At 38.0% G+C, this 21,622-nt stretch overlaps 2 protein-coding genes across 9 annotated transcripts; both read left to right on the top strand.

Annotated features, from left to right (window-relative positions):
• The first annotated feature begins 3,690 nt into the window (after window positions 1-3,690).
• On the top strand, window positions 3,691-4,173 carry LOC131639638 (uncharacterized mitochondrial protein AtMg00860-like). Its single transcript, XM_058910124.1, has one exon. The coding sequence runs from the start codon at window positions 3,691-3,693 to the stop codon at window positions 4,171-4,173; it is 483 nt and encodes a 160-aa protein (XP_058766107.1).
• Window positions 4,174-13,196: 9,023 nt separating this feature from the next.
• LOC131639637 (uncharacterized) lies at window positions 13,197-17,304 on the top strand. 8 transcript variants are annotated; one of them, XR_009295009.1, is made up of 6 exons: window positions 13,197-13,790; window positions 13,936-14,015; window positions 14,151-14,242; window positions 14,640-15,635; window positions 15,729-15,827; window positions 16,446-17,304. XR_009295009.1 is itself a non-coding variant. In XM_058910123.1 (4 exons), exons 2-4 carry the CDS (start codon window positions 14,822-14,824, stop codon window positions 15,801-15,803), a joined length of 504 nt encoding a protein of 167 aa, XP_058766106.1. In that variant the 5' UTR covers window positions 13,197-13,790; window positions 13,936-14,821; the 3' UTR covers window positions 15,804-16,038. The 8 variants fall into 8 exon arrangements, 1 of the variants encoding a protein (XP_058766106.1); XR_009295007.1 differs by having other exon boundaries at window positions 13,936-14,791; window positions 14,890-14,934; window positions 15,537-15,635; XR_009295005.1 differs by having other exon boundaries at window positions 13,197-13,358; window positions 13,672-13,790; window positions 13,936-15,635.
• The last annotated feature ends 4,318 nt before the right edge of the window (window positions 17,305-21,622 follow it).

Genomic DNA, 21,622 nt, shown 5'->3' with positions numbered 1-21,622 from the left:
ACCCTGGGCGCAGAGGGAAAAAAATCAGCAAACTTCGGAAATTCGTAACTTTTGCGTCGTAAGTCCGTTTCGCGCAAACTTTATATCGTTGGAAAGCTAGCGACGTGTACTTTCTAATAAAATTGGTCCCCAAACCAGAATTCTAGATTTAATTATATTTGAACCCCACTTAGTGTGTCGCGTCGAGTGAAATTGAATGTTGCTATTTCCCCTGAGAACAGTTTCGTTCCGTAAAGGGAACCGAATGTCACCTTAGTCATGTGAGACTTGTTTAATTGGTATTTAAACATGCTAATGTCATATATGATCATGGATGTGGTAATTTTAATATGTGAATTATGCATGATTAGAATGAATTAATCTCATTGCACTTAATTGCTACATTATGTTTACATGTGAATGCTATATTGTGATGAGACATGAATATATTGTTGATGCCCGTTGTTTCGGTTAAACAATTGGGATTGTGTGCCTGTGTGATTGGCGATTGATATGTGTGTATGCTTGAATCGAAACGGTCCGGGGGCTAGGTTGCGTTATGTCCCGGGCTGTGTGATCAATGGGACAACCCCGATCATGTGATCTTAGGCTCACACCTGAGCTACCGTTGCAGTGTGCTTGTGAGGGTCTTGAGGCATTTTCCCACTTGGCGTTAACACACTTGCGTGCTCGGTATGGTGGCGTTGTGCGGCCAAGTAGGCCTACGCATGATAGGTAAACCATCTCTAGTGGTGCCATGTAGGCTACATCACTAGGCTTTCGCCCGATGGACCCATGTGTCAAGATGGCGTATTGTACTCGGCGTTAACACATGTGCATGAAGATGGTTAATGGGACAATGACGCCAATTAGGCCAAGGTCATCTCGCAGCCATTTAGGCTTGTGCGGACCCGTCTAATCATCTTGCGGTGTGCTTGTACAAGTCTCTTGACAATAGGCATGGGTGTGATTCATCGAGGGTGTGTTTTTATAAACTAGTCGAGGCATTAACGCGTTTCTGGATTCCCTGTATATGGATGCGGGTTTTGCATACTTGGTTGCTTATATAATTGTATATTTGCATTATTCATCCAATGGAGGATGAATTGATTATTTTCTCCGTATTTGTACCGGAAGTAAGAATAACCCCGAATCAATGGTGGATTCGTTCAATTTTGTATGTTCCCTTTAGACCCGAGTGGACTAATAGGATAGGCGGACTCACTGAGATTTAGTAATCTCATCCCATTCCAATTATATTTTTTTTTCAGGTGGTTCGAGACAAGATCGTGGTAAGGGAAAGATGGATTAGATCTTTTGGCGGTGCTTGGATGTTTCTCTTAGTTCTTTATCGTGCTCACTAGTTCTTATGTTTTGGACATATACTCCTATGATGTACTTGTATTTTGGCCATGATACATTCGGCTTATGTATTTGTGTACTTCTAATTCCGCTGCGAATATTATGTATTTGTCGTCTATGAACCATAATTAATACTTTATGCATATTATTCTAGACATATATGTGTGGGGTGTTACAGTTGGTATCAGAGCAGGTCGATCCTCGACTTTGCTAAGACGCATCATAATGCAGTACAATTCTGCCTCATATGTGTATAATCAGTATGATTCCTTATGTCTTATTTATGGCATTGAGCCTGATCAACTTGATTCCATGCGTAGGACAGACGGGGAGATGGTTGAGCAACGCAGAGGTCCCGGAAGGCCCAGAACTAGGAACGTGGAGCCCGAGCAAGCAACCGGAAGTGCAGGTGTGCCTTGGCAACAGATGATGCAGCAGATGATGCAGCAAAATCAGATGATGGCTCAAATGATGCAAAGCATGCAGGGACAACAACCTCCTACTCAAGTTCCCGTTCCTCAAGCTGCAGCTGGACCAGACTTTCGTGCCTTCTTCAGGATGGATCCTCCAGAGTTTGTTGGCGGACTTGACTCTCTTTTGGCCCATGACTGGTTAGCTAGTATGGAAAGGGTGTTCCAAGCTATTCAGTGTACTAAAGAAGAAAAGTTGATCTTTGCTACTCAGAAGATAAAGGGACCGGCTCTTAGGTGGTGGAACACTGCATCCATTTATTTCACCACATAAGAGATTCCTAAGGATTGGCAACACTTCAAAGTGGCATTCTTGGAGAAGTATTTCCCTAATAGTGTGAGGACTCAGAAGGAGCAAGAATTCCAGAACTTCAAGCAAGGCAACATGTCTGTTTCATAATATGCAGAGAAGTTCGAAGACTTGGCTGATTACTCCCGACAAGCTGTTTATGCACCAGATGAACTATGGAAGATTGATCAGTTCATGATGGGTTTAAGGGCCGACATTGCTCACAGTGTTTCCCAAAGAGAGTTCACTACTTATGCTGAATGTTTGAGGCAATGCTATGTTGCTAAAAACAGCTTGAAGAGGGTTCAAGAAGAGAGGAACCAGAACAGGACTAATTTTAGAGAGCAAGGAAGATCTACTCAACACTTGAGGCCCCGTAATCCTCCATCAAAGAAGAAGTAGGTTTATGGTGACCAATCAGCTCAACCGTCTTATTGTCGCAAGTGTAATAGGAAGCACACCGGGGAGTGCACCAACTCTTCAGTGACTTGTTACGAGTGTGGCGAGCCAGGCCACATATCTAGATTCTTCCCCAAGAAGAGAGCTCCTGAGAAGACTACAGGTCGTGTGTACACCCTTGATGCAAGAAAGGCCAAGGGAAACAACAATCTCATTGCGGGTACGTGTTATGTTAACAACCAACCTTTATGTGTTTTAGTCGATTGTGGAGCTACTCATTCTTTTATCTCTACCGAGTGTGTTTACCGACTTGGTTTGGAAGTTACTCCATTACCCAATCCTATGATTATTTCTTCAGCAACGGATGATACCGTGGAAGCTAGACTGATTTGTAAGGGTTGTTCGGTGTCTTTTAATGGTCGTGACTTCCCGATTGATCTAATTTGCTTACCCCTCAAGAGGCTTGATGTTATTCTAGGAATGGATTGGTTGTCTCTTAATTCAGTGTATATTGGTTGCAAGGAGAAGGCCATATTCATTCCTGCAGAAGAGACTTCTTCCGATGATGCAATTACCAAGTTGATAAAAGGTACGATCAGCGCGGTTAATTATCTCTTTTCTCAAGAGAGATCCTTTCTTCTAGTTCTTTCTAAGAAACCTACTGTAAGGGTAGAGTTACGTGAGATTCCTGTGGTTTGCAAATTTCCTGATGTATTTCCTGAGGATATCACTTCTCTTCCTCCGGAAAGGGAAGCGGAATTCTCATTTGATCTTGTTCCTGGAACTGCCCCAGTTTCTATCACTCCATATAGGATGTCTCCTATTAAACTCAGAGAACTGAAGAGCCAATAAAAAGAGCTTCTTGCTAAGCATTTTATCCAACCCAGTGTTTCTCCATGGGGAGCTCCTGTTCTTTTGGTAAAGAAGAAAGATGGAAGTATGCGCTTGTGCATCGATTATCGTCAACTGAACAAAGTTACCATAAAGAACAAATATCCATTACCATGGATTGATGACCTCCTAGATCAGTTGAAAGGAGCTAGTGTGTTCTCGAAGATTGATCTTAGGTCAGGATACCATCAAATCCGAGTGAAGAGCTCAGATGTACCTAAGACTGCATTCAGGACTCGATATGGTCACTACGAGTTTTTAGTTATGCCATTTGGTATGACTAATGCTCCGGCAGTTTTCATGGATTACATGAATCGAATCTTTCAACCATATCTGGACCAGTTTGTGGTAATCTTCATTGATGACATTCTGGTGTATTCCCGTACTCCCGAAGATCACGAAGAGCACTTGCGAATTGTGTTGTCTACGCTTCGAGAGAAACAATTGTATGCCAAGTTCAGTAAGTGTGAATTTTGGCTATCCGAAGTAAGTTTTCTTGATCACGTCATCTCTGGTGGAGGCGTGGCAGTAGATCCTTCTAAAGTAGAAGCGGTGGTGAATTGGGATCGACCGAGGAGTGTGACTGAAGTCAGAAGCTTCCTAGGTTTGGCAGGTTATTACCGGAGATTTATTATGGGGTTTGCTAAGTTAGCCTTACCATTAACAAAGCTTACACGAAAGGAGGTTGCTTTTGAATGGAATTCCGAGTGTGAGCAGAGTTTTCAGAAACTTAAGAAGAAGTTGACTACTGCACCTGTATTAGTGACTCCGGACCCAAACTGATCCTATGAAGTGTTCTGCGACGCTTCTAAGAAAGGTTTAGGCGGAGTATTGATGCAGGATGGCCAGGTGGTAGCTTATGCGTCTCGGCAGTTGAGATCTCATGAAGAGAATTACCCGACCCACGACCTTGAGCTTGCTGCAATAGTTTTTGCACTCAAAGTGTGGAGACATTACCTATATGGCGTTCACTTTGACATGTTCAGTGATCATAAAAGCTTGAGATATCTCTTCGACCAGAAGGAGTTGAATATGCGACAAAGGAGATGGATGGAGTATCTTAAAGATTATGACTTTGAATTGAAGTATCATCCAGGAAAGGCTAACAAAGTGGCAGATGCCTTAAGTAGGAGGGAATTTTGAGTCGCGGAGTTGATGATGTTAGAGTATGAATTATTGGAGAAGTTTCGAAATCTTAACCTCCAGTTTGAATGGACGCCCAATGGTGTGTTGATTAGTAACTTGAGCATCCAGAATGAGCTACAAGAAAGAATTCGGATATCACAGGGGTATGGTGAGAAATTGCAAGCGAGCGAAGGCATGTCTGATTTCGTAAGAGCACCTGATGGAGTAATCTTGTTTAGACAGAGAATGTGCATACCGAATGATTTTGAGTTGAAGCGTTTGATTCTTGATGAAGCGCACAAGAGTAGATTTTCTATTCATCCTGGATCGACCAAAATGTATCAAGACTTGAAGAAAGACTTTTGGTGGCCGGGAATGAAGAAGGAGATTGCAGAGTATGTAGCACAATGTTCCGTTTGCCAACAAGTTAAGATTGAACATCAGAGGCCAGGAGGAATGTTACAACCACTGGAGATACCAACGTGGAAATGGGACTCTATCTCCATGGATTTCATTGTGGGATTACCTCGTACTCGAGGCGGGTATGATTCTATATGGGTAATAGTGGACAGGTTGACTAAGTCTGCTCACTTTTTACCTGTAAAGACAGCTCACAAGGTGATTCATCTCGCAAGGCTTTTCATAGCGGAGATTGTACGGTTGCATGGGGTGCCATCTAGTATAGTGTCCGATCGTGATCTAAAGTTCACTTCGAGATTTTGGAAGATGTTTCATAAGGAATTAGGGACTAGACTAGATATGAGTACGTCCAACCATCCCCAATCCGATGGGCAGACGGAGAGGACAATCCAGACGATAGAAGACATGTTGAGAGCCTGCATTTTAGAAGAAGTTGGGAGTTGGAAGGATCATTTGCTGTTGGTAGAGTTCGCATATAATAACAGTTACCATGCTAGTTTGGGTATGGCTCCCTATGAGGCTCTATACGGGAGAAAATGTCGATCACCACTATGTTGGGCCGAAGTAGGGGAGAAGAGTATTATTGGACCAGAGATTATACAGGAGACTACCGAGAAAGTCAAAATGATCCAAGATAATCTTAAGAAAGCCCAAGACCGACAAAAGAATTATGCAGACAAGCGGAGAAGACCTCTAGAATTTGAAGTTGGTGATCACGTGTATTTGAAGGTCACTCCGAGATTGAGGTTGGGAGGACCGTTTAAAACGCGTAAGCTCAGTCCGAGATACGTGGGACCATATCAGATTATGAGCCGGGTGGGTGTAGTGGCTTATCAGTTAGCATTACCACCTTCACTATCCGGGCTGCATGATGTGTTTCATGTATCTCAGCTCCGAAAGTTCGTGCCCGATACTTTTCACCCTATTCTTCCGGATTTTGTTGAAGTAGAACCAGATCTTTCCTATGATCCTCGACCTTACCGTATCTTAGAGCGTGCTAACAAGTCCCTACGGAGTAAGGAGATACCTATCGTGAAAGTGATATGGGATGAGACGCGTCCTGAGGAAGCTACGTGGGAGCTTGAGTCAGAGATGCGGGAATCCTATCCTCACTTGTTTTGGTAAGTTTTTGAATTCGAGGACGAATTCTATTTAAGGGGGGGGGGAGAATGTAATACCCGATATCATATTTGTTCAATCATTATTACTACTAATGTGATTGGTATAAAAGAAGATGGATAAATATGATATATATTTCTACTAATTGGTCTATTGTTCTAACTAAACCTATTAGTGGCAATAAGAGGGGTATATTGGTAATTTCACTCTTAAATAGAATTGGGACTTGTTTGGTTCCCTCATTCTCTCATTGGTCAAAACAGAATTTTTGTGAGGAAGAAGAAGAAAAGAAGTGTGGAAAGAGAGGAGGAGGAGAAAAGTTCCAACTTGGTCCAAAGCTCACTACTTGCATGCAGCAGATTCTGTCCTAGCCTTGATTCTACCATAACCTCCATCTTGTTACAGCTTCATCATCATCTTCTTCATCTCTAAGGTGAGTCCCTAGTTAGCAACCATGGGGTTTTGCATGTGGGGATTCAATTGGAGTTTAGGGATTGTGAGCAAATCATGAATCAATGATGCTAACTATGTTGTTCTGCTATAATCCTTGCATGCTGATGTTCTTAAATGTATTTGTATGATGCAATTTCATTGGGACTGTTTTATAAGTGTAGGGGATCAACCATGGGATGTTTGGGACTGGTTTAGAGCTTCTAAAACGCAGAAAATTGATTCTGCTACAGGGTATTCGGTTACGGGTCTTTGGGTAACCGATTACTCTGTTAAAAATGCAATTTTGGACTGTTTTTAGTGCCAGTAATCGGTTACTGAGTTTGGGTAATCGGTTACCCTAGGCGCAGAGGGAAAAAAATCAGCAAACTTTCGTAACTTTTGCGTCGTAAGTCCGTTTCGCGCAAACTTTATATCGTTGGAAAGCTAGCGACGTGTACTTTCTAATAAAATTGGTCCCCAAACCAGAATGCTAGATTTAATTATATTTGAACCCCACTTAGTGTGTCGCGTCAAGTGAAATTGAATGTTGCTATTTCCCCTGAGAACAGTTTCGTTCTGTAAAGGGAACCGAATGTCTCCTTAGTCATGTGAGACTTGTTTAATTGGTATTTAAACATGCTAATGTCATATATGATCATGGATGTGGTAATTTTAAGGGTTAATACCATTTTACCCCCCTGCCAAATAGGTCTTTTCTGGTTTTGCCCCTTGTAATTTTTTTTTTTGAAAAACAACCTTGTCATTTCAAAAAGCTAACTTTTTAGCCCTTAAAGTCAAAATCCGCAGGAAAATCCGAAAGAAAATCCGCAGGAAACTGCAGATTTTCCTGCGAATTTTGACTTTAGGGGCTAAAAAGTTAGCTTTTTGAAATGACAAGGTTGTTTTTCAAAAAAAATAAATTACAGGGGGCAAAACCAGAAAAGACCTATATGGCAGGGGGTAAAATGGTAATAACCCTAATTTTAATATGTGAATTATGCAAGATTAGAATGAATTAATCTCATTGCACTTGATTGCTACATTATGTTTACATGTGAATGCTATATTGTGATGAGACATGAATATATTGTTGATGCCCGTTGTTTCGGTTAAACAATTGGGATTGTGTGCCTGTGTGATTGGCGATTGATATGTGCGTATGCTTGAATCGAAACGGGTCGGGGGCTAGGTTGCGTTATGTCCCGGGCTTTGTGATCAATGGGACAACCCCGATCATGTGATCTTGGGCTCACACCTGAGCTACCGTTGCAGTGTGCTTGTGAGGGTCTTGAGGCATTTTCCCACTCGGCGTTAACACACTTGCGTGCTCGGTATGGTGGCGTTGTGCGGCCAAGTAGGCCTACGCATGACAGGTAAACCATCTCTAGTGGTGCCATGTAGGCTACATCACTAGGCTTTCGCCCGATGGACCCATGTGTCAAGATGGCGTATTGTACTCGGCGTTAACACATGTGCGTGAAGATGGTTAACGGGACAATGACGCCAATTAGGCCAAGGTCATCTCGCGGCCATTTAGGCTTGTGCGGACCCGTCTAATCATCTTGCGGTGTGCTTGTACAAGTCTCTTGACAATAGGCATGGGCGTGATTCATCGAGGGTGTGTTTTTATAACCTAGTCGAGGCATTAATGCGTTTCTGGATTCCCCGTATATGGATGCGGGTTTTGCATACTTGGTTGCTTATATAATTGTATATTTGCATTATTCATCCAATGGAGGATGAATTGATTATTTTCTCCGTATTTATACCGGAAGTAAGAATAACCCCGAATCAATGGTGGATTCGTTCATTTTTGTATGTTCCCTTTAGACCCGAGTGGACTAATAGGATAGGCGGACTCACTGAGATTTAGTAATCTCATCCCATTCCAATTATATTTTTTTCCAGGTGGTTCGAGACAAGATCGTGGTAAGGGAAAGATGGATTAGATCTTTTGGCGGTGCTTGGATGTTTCTCTTAGTTCTTTATCGTGCTTACTAGTTCTTATGTTTTGGACATGTACTCCTATGATGTACTTGTATTTTGGCCATGATACATTCAGCTTATGTATTTGTGTACTTCTAATTCCGCTGTGAATATTATGTATTTGTCGTCTATGAACCATAATTAATACTTTATGCATATTATTCTAGACATATATGTGTGGGGTGTTACAGGAATACATAAAGAAGTGCGACAACTGCCAACGTTTCACAGACATGCACCTTGCACCCCCCAACGAGCTTAAGTCCTTGTCTTCCCCTTGGCCGTTCGCGTGGTGGGGCATGGATCTCCTCGGCCCGTTTGTGACCGGGAGCAATCAGAACAAGTATCTAATAGTCGCAGTCAATTATTTCACCAAATGGATCGAAGCCGAACCATTGGCCAAAATAACATCCCTGAACATGCTTCGCTTCTACAAAAGAAACATCCTCACCCGGTTCGGGGTGCCCTTGGCCATTATCACCGACAACGGCACCCAGTTCACCGACGGACGTTTTCAAGAATTTGTCACGAAATTAGGAACCAAACAACATTTTACATCAGTCGAGCACCCACAAACTAATGGGCAAGCAGAAGCCGCCAACAAGGTAATTCTGAGGGGCCTCAAAAGAAGACTAGATGAAATAAAGAGGGGATGGGTCGAAGAGATGCACAGCGTCCACTGGGCCTATCGCACCACCCCACATTCCACCACCGGGGAAACCCCTTGCCGACTAACATACGGAACTGAGGCCGTTATCCCCGTCGAAATACATATACCCTCAAGACGCATCGAAGAGCCACTCGAAACAGAGGGCAACGTCGAGGCGATCAGGGAAGAGCTCGACCTGGTCGAGGAAATCTGCTCCGGGGCCGCTCTGCGCGAAGCCTCACTCAAGCAAAAAATCGCCCTAAGAAATGACGCGAAGGTCATTAAACGAGAATTTAAAGTAGACAGCCTAGTGCTCAAAAGAAACCACAAAGATTCCCGAGAAGGCAAACTGGCCACGAATTGGGAAGGCCCTTATCGTGTCCGAGCAAGGACAAAAAACGGGGCATACTACCTAGAGAATTTGCAAGGAGAAGAACTCGCTCGACCTTGGAACGCTGAAAAACTTAAACAATATTACAGTTAAAAACACATGTGCGGCCTGGTACGCGCCGAGCACCTTTAAATGAAACAAAACGACAGAAGCCTGCTCTCTTAATCGAACAGACTCCTTGTCCTTCGGGGGACCCGAATATCGAGCATCCTCGTTGTAATCAATTACCACGAAGGCGGAACGCCCCTCTCGCGAGGGGACCGTTCACGCCATGAGCCCCGGAGCTCAACACAACGAAATCCGAGACTCACCAAACGCCAGGCGCATGTCCCCGGCAGTCGACCACAATTCCACACACTGGGCGATCAATACATTATAAGTCGAGCAAACCTTCCCAACATGCAAAATAAACACACAAAAGACAGCAATGGTACTTTATTCATATTTCATGAAGATTACAAAACAAACGTCAAATAAAAAGAAAAACGCTTCACTCCTCCCGACGGGAAAATTCCTCCGAGTGAAGATACTGATACCAATCTTCATCCCACTCGGTCTCGGAACCATTCGCGTCAACCACGACTCTCACACCGGTCGCCTGAGCACGAGCGTCTGAACTCAAAGAACCATGAGAACGAGAAGAAGAGCCGATTGAAGCCTTCTTCTTCTCCTTCACCTTTTGCACTCCACGTGAACACGAGGTTGAAGATACCTTCTTTCTGTTAGCTCCACCCATTCCTGCGAGAAATGAAGAAAAAGAGGTCCATGAGACCTCCTTTTATAAGGAAAGAAGGGGAACACAAACCTAGGGAAACGAACGAAGCCTTTAATGAGTAAAGACGTTGGGAACCGGTAACACACCTCCCAAAAACTCTTAACGCATGCACACAAGTTCCAAGGAAACTAATAAAAGCGCTAAAAACTAAGTACTTTTAAATAAAGACGGGCAAACAAGCCCGAGAATGTGCCCAACTACGACTATCAAGGCCGAGCTGGTAAATGTACATACAAAATCAAAACGGGGGGCATACCCCCCAGAACAACATTACAAAATAAAGGCTCGCAGGCCTGACACTTAAACACATAAACTAGAAACCTTTAAACACCTTCTTCAACAAGGACTTCCTCGGCTTCCTGCATCGCTGGCTCCTCCCCGAAGACCGGAGAAACTATCTGGTCACCCTCCACACGATGATAGGGTCCCGTGCCCTCGGTCACCAATTCCACCCCAGGATTCTTCAATTTTAGCTGGGCCACAGTAGAATTGTATGTATCCTCGGCAGCAGCAACACAATCACCCCCCAGGACTCGGATGCACTGAATCAAGTCCGCCCGGGTCTAGAGGGCTTTCTCCTCGTCCGTCTCGTCCTCCGCAGGGGCCTGAGACCAATAAAGAGAAGCCTCCTTTACCGAGGAAGACAACATTGTTCCACCCTTCCACCATCGTTCAGAGTGAAAGGGCACACCGAAGGCCCAGAGACCAAATGATCTGCGTCCTTGCCCCCTCCAAAATGGCAGACTCCGAGTTAGACGAGGTTCGCGCTCGAGGACAGGGCAAAAATGCAGGTCATATCGCAACGACCTACGACCCTAGAGAAAATACTAAAATCACAGTCAACAGTGGACCAATATTCGCAAAAAATTATCAGCGAAACAGAGAACTGATCTCACGCGGAGGATTCAACCATACACAGTCGTGAACGACGGAGAAACCACCTATCTTCACCACTCACCACCATTCTTCACCTTACATTTTCGTCAAAATAATCCTAAAAATCTATCCTATCCACATGCAAATGATTCTAAAACAACAATCAAAGCATAAAACACTGAACACAGAAGTAAAAAACAAACTTACAAGTACGATTCTGACGAAAAGATTGAAGAATTAGAAGAAAAACACCACAACAAATGCTCACGGTCGGCGGCAGAGGGGGAAGAACGAAGCAACAGGATTTGAAAATTTTGGGGGAAATGATGGATCCTTGTATTTATAGGCTTCCAAAGGCATCACACGCGCCGCACGTGCCACACTGTGTAAAAGCATGGTCATCATTAACCCTAACTGCCTAGGTACTAGGGTAGCCATCATTTCGCATTAAATGCGACACTCCCCCTTACCAAATTTTCTGAAACGCCACGCTTCTCTACACCCGGCCCGACCTTTCTTCTCCCCGGAAACTTGAGGCCTATCCTCCTCGGATGCCCAGGCTCGGGTTCTCAGGGGATTCCTCGGACCAACTTCCCTTAAGTCGTCACTCCCTCGACCGGAAGCAACAAATTGGGGTCTCCTGTTCTGGACCGACCCAATCAATATAATTGGGCCAATCCAGCCTTCGGCCCAAAACAATTTGAACCACGCGTGTCAGATTCCGCCCGATCGCTCCGGGCATTTTCACGAGGCAACCGACCACGAGGGACCCCTGTGCCCGGTAAACAATCAGTTCACGCGTCCCCTAAATATCCGCCCTAGAAGGAGGAGCCCAATCTGCGCAGAAACACCTTATAAATAGCCCTCTCCACACCGAGGGCAAGGTAATCTTTTCTTACCCCTAAAATTCTCCCACTCTGTTGTACCTTGTGGAATACATACTTACTTTGGCATCGGAGTGCCTTGCAGGTACAACCCTTTTTTTCCCTCTTAAACCGCTCTGAATTTCAAGCCTTCATTATTGCTAGCCATCTGATCTGCTCGGTAAGATAAAAAGGTTACACCCCTTACCTAAAGTTCTAATTTATATGATTAATCCTAATTTAGAGTATGCATATATGTAATTTATTTGACTATTAAGATTTCATAATTTAATATTTTATTGTTATGAGATATGAGAATTTGCACTCTAAGAAAAGTTTTTAGTGAAAGGATAAGTTGTTTAAAATGTTGATTATCCATGAATTAGTTGATCAATGTTAAATTTATAAGATATATGATTTATATATCTATTATCTTAATATTTTGGATGAAAATATATGTCTTTGTCTCGTGTGATTTTGAAGTATTGATTATGTTATTGCTCTTGATTTTTTTTTAATTTCCAACACTTTTGCTGGTAGATGTTATTTTATAAATTTAATATTAGGTCCTTCAATATTTAAAATAAATTTTTGAAAATTTTAATATTATATTTTGGAATAACATAATCGCCCCTTTATTAATGTTTAAAAAATAATAAAATTGATTTTATATTTTTTGAAAATAATTTTAGTGCAATCATATTCAAAATTAATAAATTTATTTCAAATTCATTTGTTATAAATTAAAAGTAATTTTCAAAAATATTAATGTTCTTTTATGTAATAGTAGAATATCCCCTTTATTAATGTTTAAAAAATAGTAATATTAATTTTAGTGAAATTATATACAAAATATTAATTTTATTTCAAATTCATTTTTTATAAACTAAAAGTAATTTTCATATTTAATAAGTTATTAATAATAACAAACATTTGTAACAATATAATTAAGCTACTTACAGTAATTTAAATATATTAACCTAGTTCTTTATTTTTTAAAGATGTTTTCAAAAATAACTTTTACCACAATTTATTTGAAATAATTTCTAATTTATTCACTTTTCATTTTTGTTTATGATGGATGGCGATTGCTTGAAAATTGACGTAAAGTTGCGTCAACAAAAGGACCCTTGCAGACTAAGTTTCATTTCAAAATAGAAAAGAATGGCTAATTGAAGCAAAAAGGGAAGGAGTTAATGAGAATTAGAAAAGACATATAACAGTACTTTTACTTTATGCATGGCATGGGACCTTGTTTCCCTATATTCGATTATATATTCATGAAAAGGTCTCACCAGCATGAAACACTTCATGAAATCTCCTCAGTCAAAGGTAAAATGGATGAACCATGATATTATGGGTATAATGGAGATCAATTTTTGATCTAGGGTGTTATACCCTAATTTGTATCCCTAAGATTCTAGCTTCCATTCATTATCATATCATGTGCATCCAACCAAAGATCACAAGCATGACATCCTCCTAATCCTTAACCCTTTGGTTTGCTTTTTGTGGGAGATCACCAAGCACCCTTTCTATTTATTATTTTTCCATCTATGATTGTTTATATTTTGTCAACTAACTTTGCTAACCTTATTCAAAATACAAAAAACGTGTCTCTTTATTTTCTTATTGTACAATGTAGGAGCTTGCAATCAAGGGAGCAAAAGAGTATCTAATTCTTAAAAGATCTTATTCAATGATCAAGAATGATTAGAGATTCAAGGTTACTTGGTTTATGGTTGAATATATCAAAAGATCAAGGTTGGTTTCTAAATTAGGGTTTTGGTTCCCAAAGTCAAGGAGAAAAAAAAATTTCTTTCAATCTTGCTTACAAACTGTTCGATGAAATTCCTTCGCTGATTTCTTGATTCTTTCTCTTTTGTTTTTTTATGGTTTTTCGCTATAGGATTGTTGTTCGGTTGACATGAGGAATCTATTCAGGTTGAAGCAATTATAACATTCCGATCGTGCTTCGAGATCTTCGGGGTAGTTCAAAGACCATCCTTGTGGAATTTTTGCTGATATATTATCTACATCTTGCCTCTTTCTCTAAAAATCAAGAATTTAGACTAGGAATGTTTTAAATTTGTTTGTTGTCTTCTACTTTGATTTTATTTGTAGGCCCAGGTTATAACGCAAATAATGGAAATGTCGAGACCGAATATGCCAGAAATCTAGGAAATCCTTACATGTTCTATTATGGCATGAACTGGGTAATTTGTTTGTTATTTTCAAATGTATTTTCTTGAGCTCGGTTGGGAATTAAGTAAAGCTTGGCTAATAAATGCTCCGCCCAAGATTCAAAATTGTCTAACTTTCCTCAATCTTCCAAATTATGTAGATTTCACAACCACCATGATAATGTGTATTGGGTTTAGATAACTGGAACTACTTAGTACATGTCTGTGTTTAAATGTGTACTTGATACAAAGATTTGATGTCTCAGAACTAAATCATTTGTTTTATGTAACTTCTTTTCAAATTTCTTGATGGTTATTCTTAATGTAACGATTAACGAAACACCAATTAATGTAACAATGACTATCCAGTTTTATGTTTAAATATTCAATTGAATATCTAATCTAATGGCTCTTTGATGTCAATTCACAGTTAAATTTTACAGTCTGTTTTATGTGTTGATCTCTTGTGGAAACATTTGGCCAATGTATTTATAAAAAGAGGAGACAAAATCGTGGAAGAAATTAACTAACAATGCAGTCTCAGGTGCTGCTGGAATGATTTCCCATTATCAGCTTTTCAAAGTGAGCATGTCTTTGATTTAAATAAGGACCATGTTGGTCAAGCACAAGCCTTTAATGTTCATGCAACTTATCTCCACTGACTTAATTTATTATGTCAGCTTGCATCTGGTGAAGTTTTCAATCCAAGCTCTTGAAGGTCATAGGTGTCAGCTCATTGTTATACTATCTAATTATATCTACATTTATTTTCTCTTTGTGTTGAATTATATTAAGTTACTGGAGTCCATACTCTTGAGAACGGGATTTTACAAGAATTATCCCTTGAATCCAAATTCCCGTCTGACTATTCATTGGCATTTTCAAGTCAGTTATTTTTTGAAGACTATTACTATTGTTATGTGTCAGAAAAACACACACCAGGTTAGCAATTTCATTACTCCCTCCGTCTCACAATGAGTGATCCATTTGGAATAAAATGATGTCCCAAAATGAATGATCCATTTCAATTTCCAATATTTTTTTTACAATTCTACCCTCTAATTATTAAAAAGTTCACAATTCTCAATACATGATAAGGGTATTATGGTAAAAACAATATTATCCCTCTTACTTTTTTACACTTTTCTTAATCTGTGTGAAATGGTGTGTTGGGCCACTTATTGTGGGACGGAGGGAGTAGATCACATGTGCACAAAATAACATGGCTAAACAATTATACTAATACATAGAATCAACTTTGCCATATTTAAAATGGTGACTTTTATCTTTGTAAGTTGTAACATTGACATGTGGAAATATTCTATAGATTGCAAAGGAAATTATTGCGGCTGGGATAGCTTTATCTGCTAATTCAACATCTGCAGTTATTGATAAACAACTCAAAGAGGAAAGTAGGGCGTTGAAGGTTCGTTTTTAATTTGTCTCCATATATGAGAAATTTCTTGCATTGAGAAGCTACTAGGACTCTACAAAATTGATAACCTGTTGCTGGCTGCAGTTTGGAGCATTGCAGGTTGAAGTTATTCTCACTAAAGTCAATATAGGGGTTGCAATTGCATTCGTTTTTGGTTAAGTCTTCCATTTTAAAATTTTATCGGTAAGAGGATTGAGACCTTGAAAACTTAGTTCTTCTATAAACTTTGAATTAGGATTCTTACATTGGAGATAGGCTACAAATAAAATAGTCTGACAGGAATATATTAATAGAGGCTACAAATATAACTTAAATATCTTTTTGGGTTGAATTAAATATTCACATTTCATTTTGTGTCACTGCTAGATTTAGTCTATTTTTATAATGACAAACATTTTTGTTAAAACAAATTTTTTAGAAGATTATTGTTTAAATAAATTTTTTAGATATATTAAAAACAAATAAATTATGCTACAACTGCAACACTTACTAAATTACCAGTTTTTGAAATTATGTTAAAACAAAGAAATAAAACTTTTTGAAATAATCTTCTAAATTTTTTCTCATTAGTCTTTAGTGATTTAAGAGGTCAAATTTTTCTTATGCTACAAGTGCAACAATTACTAAATTACCATTTCTTGTAGTATTCAAAATATCCAACTAACATTGTTGCTCTCTCATTTAGAAGAGATGACCATCTTTTTCACTTGTCGAGAGTGCCTTTAGTAGGGCCCATTTTTATTCATCATTACAATTTTTTCATTTGTAGTATATCACTGATTTAAATATTCACTTATGCAGCTACAAAATCTCTCTTCTCAATATTGTTACCTGCATTTGACTTGACTGATGGTACTAGGTGTTAGAAAATATCAGTTTCAATTGAATGGACCGAGGCTAGAATCGTGAACGAAATCACTTTTCTTAAAAGTATTTCAAGCACACTCTCGATTGTCTTAGAGTTGGAACGACCCGAATACCCAGGATAATTTAGCCTTACTCGAGTCTGCACAAGACCGATGAAGAACTCGAATGCAAGGAAGAGTGTCTGAAATAATGAAGAGAATTTATGATTTTTGTGTATTTCATTTTGGATTCATAAATGTGTATTTATAGGTCATGCATGTGTTGTTTCATAAGTTTGCAACTCTTGATGAAACAACACCTTTTCACCATATATTGCAATGGTTCATCTATAATGACACAAGACACCCCTTCATGAAATGTTGTAAATTTGAATTCAAAAAACAAATTTATGCAACAACCAAAAATTTATTCCCATTTTTTTTCACATTAGAACACACTATGGTAATTATTATTTTATAATTTCCAACAATCCCCCACTTGTTCTAATAATGACAAAATTAATAATTCCAGAAATGAGATATAAAGAGTGTTAATACAGTTAGGTATCTTTCGATTTAAAACTTAACCTTAGTGAGTACAACACAAAGTTTAATCGGAATATTAGGTAGCAAAGCTTTTAAACCATGAATCCATATGATTAGACCGGTGTTGCCTTACACACACTCTTTAAAGGTTCTTCCTCTGCATAACTCGCTTAGCACTTATTTATGGCCATGTGCTATCCTGTTTCATGAATTTTTCATGAGAGAAACTCCAACTCTCACTTTGAGACGGCACCATCTCGAAATTCACATAGGTGAAGTTCATATTTGTGTCTTTTTCCATGAGACACGTACCCTCGGTATTGAACTTCATTAAGAGTTTTAAAATAAAACTCAACCCTCGTTTTAAGGTCAACATTATCACGAAATGTTCGACAATTATCCAAATCAACGACTTGTTGTTACCCATTGAAAATCTTGAGGTTAATGTTCTGTTAACGTAAGATTGGGTTGCCACCGCTGTCGGAACTCTTACTCAAGGAGTTTCAACCCCATTCCTCTCGAGGTTGTTTTTACTAAGTCTCTGGCCAATGGCTTAGTAAATGAATTCCCCAAATTATAGATCGATCGTATATATGCGAGTAAATGATTACATCTTTAATCATTTTTCTCACGAATGTCTAAGGCCTCAGTGCCCAGACTTTCCATTTTACACCTTTCTGAATTCTCTTGCTAAATTGGCTTGACTAACACATTGTGTTAACACCTTTGAAATACTGTATTTAGCCAATGGAACTTCAAACAATAGGTCCGTCTACCATTTAACTTCTTTGACTAGCGGAAGCGAGATCCACACACCATGGCTCCATGGTCAAGAGAGTGATGCATGTTTATTTCTTGCTCTTCCAAGAAATCTCACCTCCAACTAATGTAAATATCTACTCAGTTGTAATTTTATGATCTCCAACACTCGATATCCAACTCATATTGGTATATCCTTCTAATATGATAGGAAACCTACCATGATGGAGGTCAAGATTTTGGTTTCTTTAAAAGATAATCGAAAATCCTTGTGATGGCCTTCCAATGCTCATCATTTGGATTTCTAGTAAATCTACTCATTTACTAAGTGCAAATGCTATGTCAGGTCTAATACATTACATTAGAGAACCAATTGCACTTGCGTATTCAAATATAGCCACAACTCTTCCATCATCATTTTGACACTAAGATCAAATTGAATATTTAGTTTCTTGAAACGTGGCAATTTAAACTTATCAATAACTTTCTCAACAAAGTGTGTTTGACTAAGTTCATAACCCCCACTATTTCGTATTACTTTGATCCCCAAAAGAGTTTCAAATAATCCAAGATCTTTCATCTTGAATATGGAAGTTTTCTCAATATGGTGTGTTTGACTATGTTTTAAACCCCCATTCTTTCGCTTTACTTTGATCGAAAAGAGTGTCCACTATTTCAAGATTTTCATCTTGAGTGTGGAAGCTAGAAACCTCTTTGTTTCTAAGATTCAATTCATCTCATTTCTAATGATCAACATATAATCAACATAGAGAAAAATGAATATCACAATATTCTTACACAACTTTGTGTACAAACACTTGTCACAAGATGTAGATGAAGAAGGTTTTAGATAATCATGCATGATGATGCAAGAAGGTTTTAGATGAAGTGAGAGATAAAATTATGAGCAATTTAAAGTAGTATAGTATAAATTGCAACGAGTACCTTAGTATGTTCACTTCTCTCAAATTCTTCACTTGAATTTCTTTGCTAGAACTTCTTGATCAACTTCATCATTGATGTGCATGACACTTTTTGATCCTTCTCTTCTTTGATAATCTTTGTCCTCATCAAAACAAGATATAAGATATTCTTCACAATCTCCCCCTTTTTGATGATGACAAACTCTTTGAATTCTTGTTTTGATAAGAATTAAAAATCTCCCCCTAAGTTGTGCGTCTCCCTTTTTAATTTGGGAATCTTGTAATGATAGAATCAAATTTCTTGTGTCATTGTTTTGGTGCATATTTTGTTTCCAAACAAAGATTTGACAAACTTGCACACCTTTTGTTAATTATCAAGAAGCATATAATCTTCTGGCTTCCCAATGTCGTCTTGACATCCATTTGATGAACTATATAAGGTCATTAAGGAAACTAATACAAACGAAACTCTAATTTTCGTTGTGTTTGCTACTAGTGCATATGTGTCGAAATAATCAACATTGTCATTTTGTCTAAAACTCTTGGTTACTAATCAATCCTTGTAGATGTTTAATATACCATCACTATGATACTTTCTTCTAAACATCCATTTGCATCCAATGAGTTTTTTATCCTTTAGGTAGATTGATAAATTTTCAACTGTGGTTTGACATTATTGAATTCATTTCATCTTGGATAACATCATTCCAAGAGAAGTCCATTGAAGTTACTTCTTCATTGTAATTCTTAGGATCGTCTTCCACTTGAAGAGTAATAGGAATATTACGAACAAATATCTCACTATTTCCTTCTACACAAGAGAAATAAGTAGAAAAACGATTTTGTTCGGTCCTAGATCCTTAGCCTTTAGACTTTCTGCTTATTCTAAGTTTGATTTGTTTTACAACAATCATCGACGAACTTTTGGTTTGTGTTTCAACAATCCGTGGAGAACCTTCCTCACGAGGTTTCATATTTGTAGGAATCTCGAATTCCTTATCCTCCGCGATAAGGTTATCAAAATTCTACATCTCATTATGAATCATCTTTTAATGATCTTTATATGTTATAATAATAAGTCTCGTAAAACAAGAATCATAGTTCAATTGTATAATTCATAATTATAAACTTTAATTATTTGATCACTTTGATAGTCAACAACTTTCGACTTTAATATATAATTCCAAAAAATAAATGTAAGATTTAAAAATTTAATAAATCAATTAAAATATATTATTAAGTTTAACTTCAAAATCTCTAATCAATTGTGAAGAATAAATTAGATTAAGTGACAAAAACATGTTCTTCAAAATTACCATCCAGTACTAATTTCCATTAATGTTATTTAATATTAAGGGAAGCATAATTACTGCCTATTAAGTAACAAGTGGTCTGGTTAGGTGTATATATATGCATAGAGACATTTAAGTAATAGTAAATGTTAAAAGGTTTTCACTAATACATGTATCATTTTTTTTAAAAAAGAAAAAATTGGACTGAGCACTATTACGTGTCCATTTAAACAAAAATGGTAATTTTAGTTTCAAACAATTTATTTTTCTTCAATCAACGCCAACATACATCGTACCATCGTACCGTTAGTATGTTTCGGTACTGTCCCACTTACTGCTATATGCATATGCATGGATATATAAAAGTGAATGCATATATTAAGCAAAGCCAATGAATAAGTTTTTTTTTTCATTTTTTTTTTCACACAATATATTAAATATATTCCGGATCAATTCATCAATATAAATATTAATGGAAGTGAATACACAGTAAAGCACTTCTTTGGAAATTTAAGTTCAGACATTTCAACACAACCAATTGAATATTATTTAATAGAAAAAAACTTAATATTAATAACCATGTTATGATAACAATTGTAAAAAAAAATTATTCAAGATATTTATATCATAAATTTTTTTACGATGCCTATGATATCAATTGTTATCATAATTTTTTACGATCTATAATTCCAAAAGATAATAATAAGAACATACCCGGATTTATGATGACAATTATTATTCTTGATTCTTAATACGGAAGCCTCGGTTGCCATTATATGAACTACTTTTAAGATTGTTAGAAAATATCAGTTTCAATTGAATGGACCGAGGCTAGAATCGTGAACGAAATCACTTTCCTTAAAAGTATTTCAAGCACACTCTCGATTGTCTTAGAGTTGGAACGACCCGAATACCCAGGATAATTTAGCCTTACTCGAGTCTGCACAAGACCGATGAAGAACTCGAATGCAAGGAAGAGTGTCTGGAATAATGAAGAGAATTTATGATTTTTGTGTATTTCATTTTGGATTCATAAATGTGTATTTATAGGTCATGCATGTGTTGTTTCATAAGTTTGCAACTCTTGATGAAACAACACCTTTTCACCATATATTGCAATGGTTCATCTATAATGACACAAGACACCCCTTCATGAAATGTTGTAAATTTGAATTCAAAAAACAAATTTATGCAACAACCAAAAATTTATTCCCATTTTTTTTCACATTAGAACACACTATGGTAATTATTATTTTATAATTTCTAACACTAGGTCTGCAAGATCTGTTGTATACTAGGACTGATGAATCATTAACTTTTATATATATATATATATATATATATATATATATATATATATATATATATATATATATATATATATATATATATATATATATATATATATATATATAATTAATGATATTCCAAACTGTCAATAAGTTAACTATTTAACTATGGCTCAGGCTAGGGTGAGAGACCTGTTTAGGTCTCTCACCGTGAGAGACTTCATTTTTTTATTTTTTGGGTTTAAATAGTTAGATTGCCATTGGATCAGATTGGACTTCATGATATTATGGTGTACCTAACACACACAATAACATTTCATAATA

The sequence above is a fragment of the Vicia villosa genome, unplaced genomic scaffold (assembly GCF_029867415.1).
Source record: "Vicia villosa cultivar HV-30 ecotype Madison, WI unplaced genomic scaffold, Vvil1.0 ctg.002723F_1_1, whole genome shotgun sequence".
Lineage (NCBI taxonomy): Eukaryota > Viridiplantae > Streptophyta > Magnoliopsida > Fabales > Fabaceae > Vicia > Vicia villosa.
The sequence above is the reverse complement of the archived record's forward strand: the minus strand, read 5'-3'. Positions and strand labels throughout refer to the sequence as shown.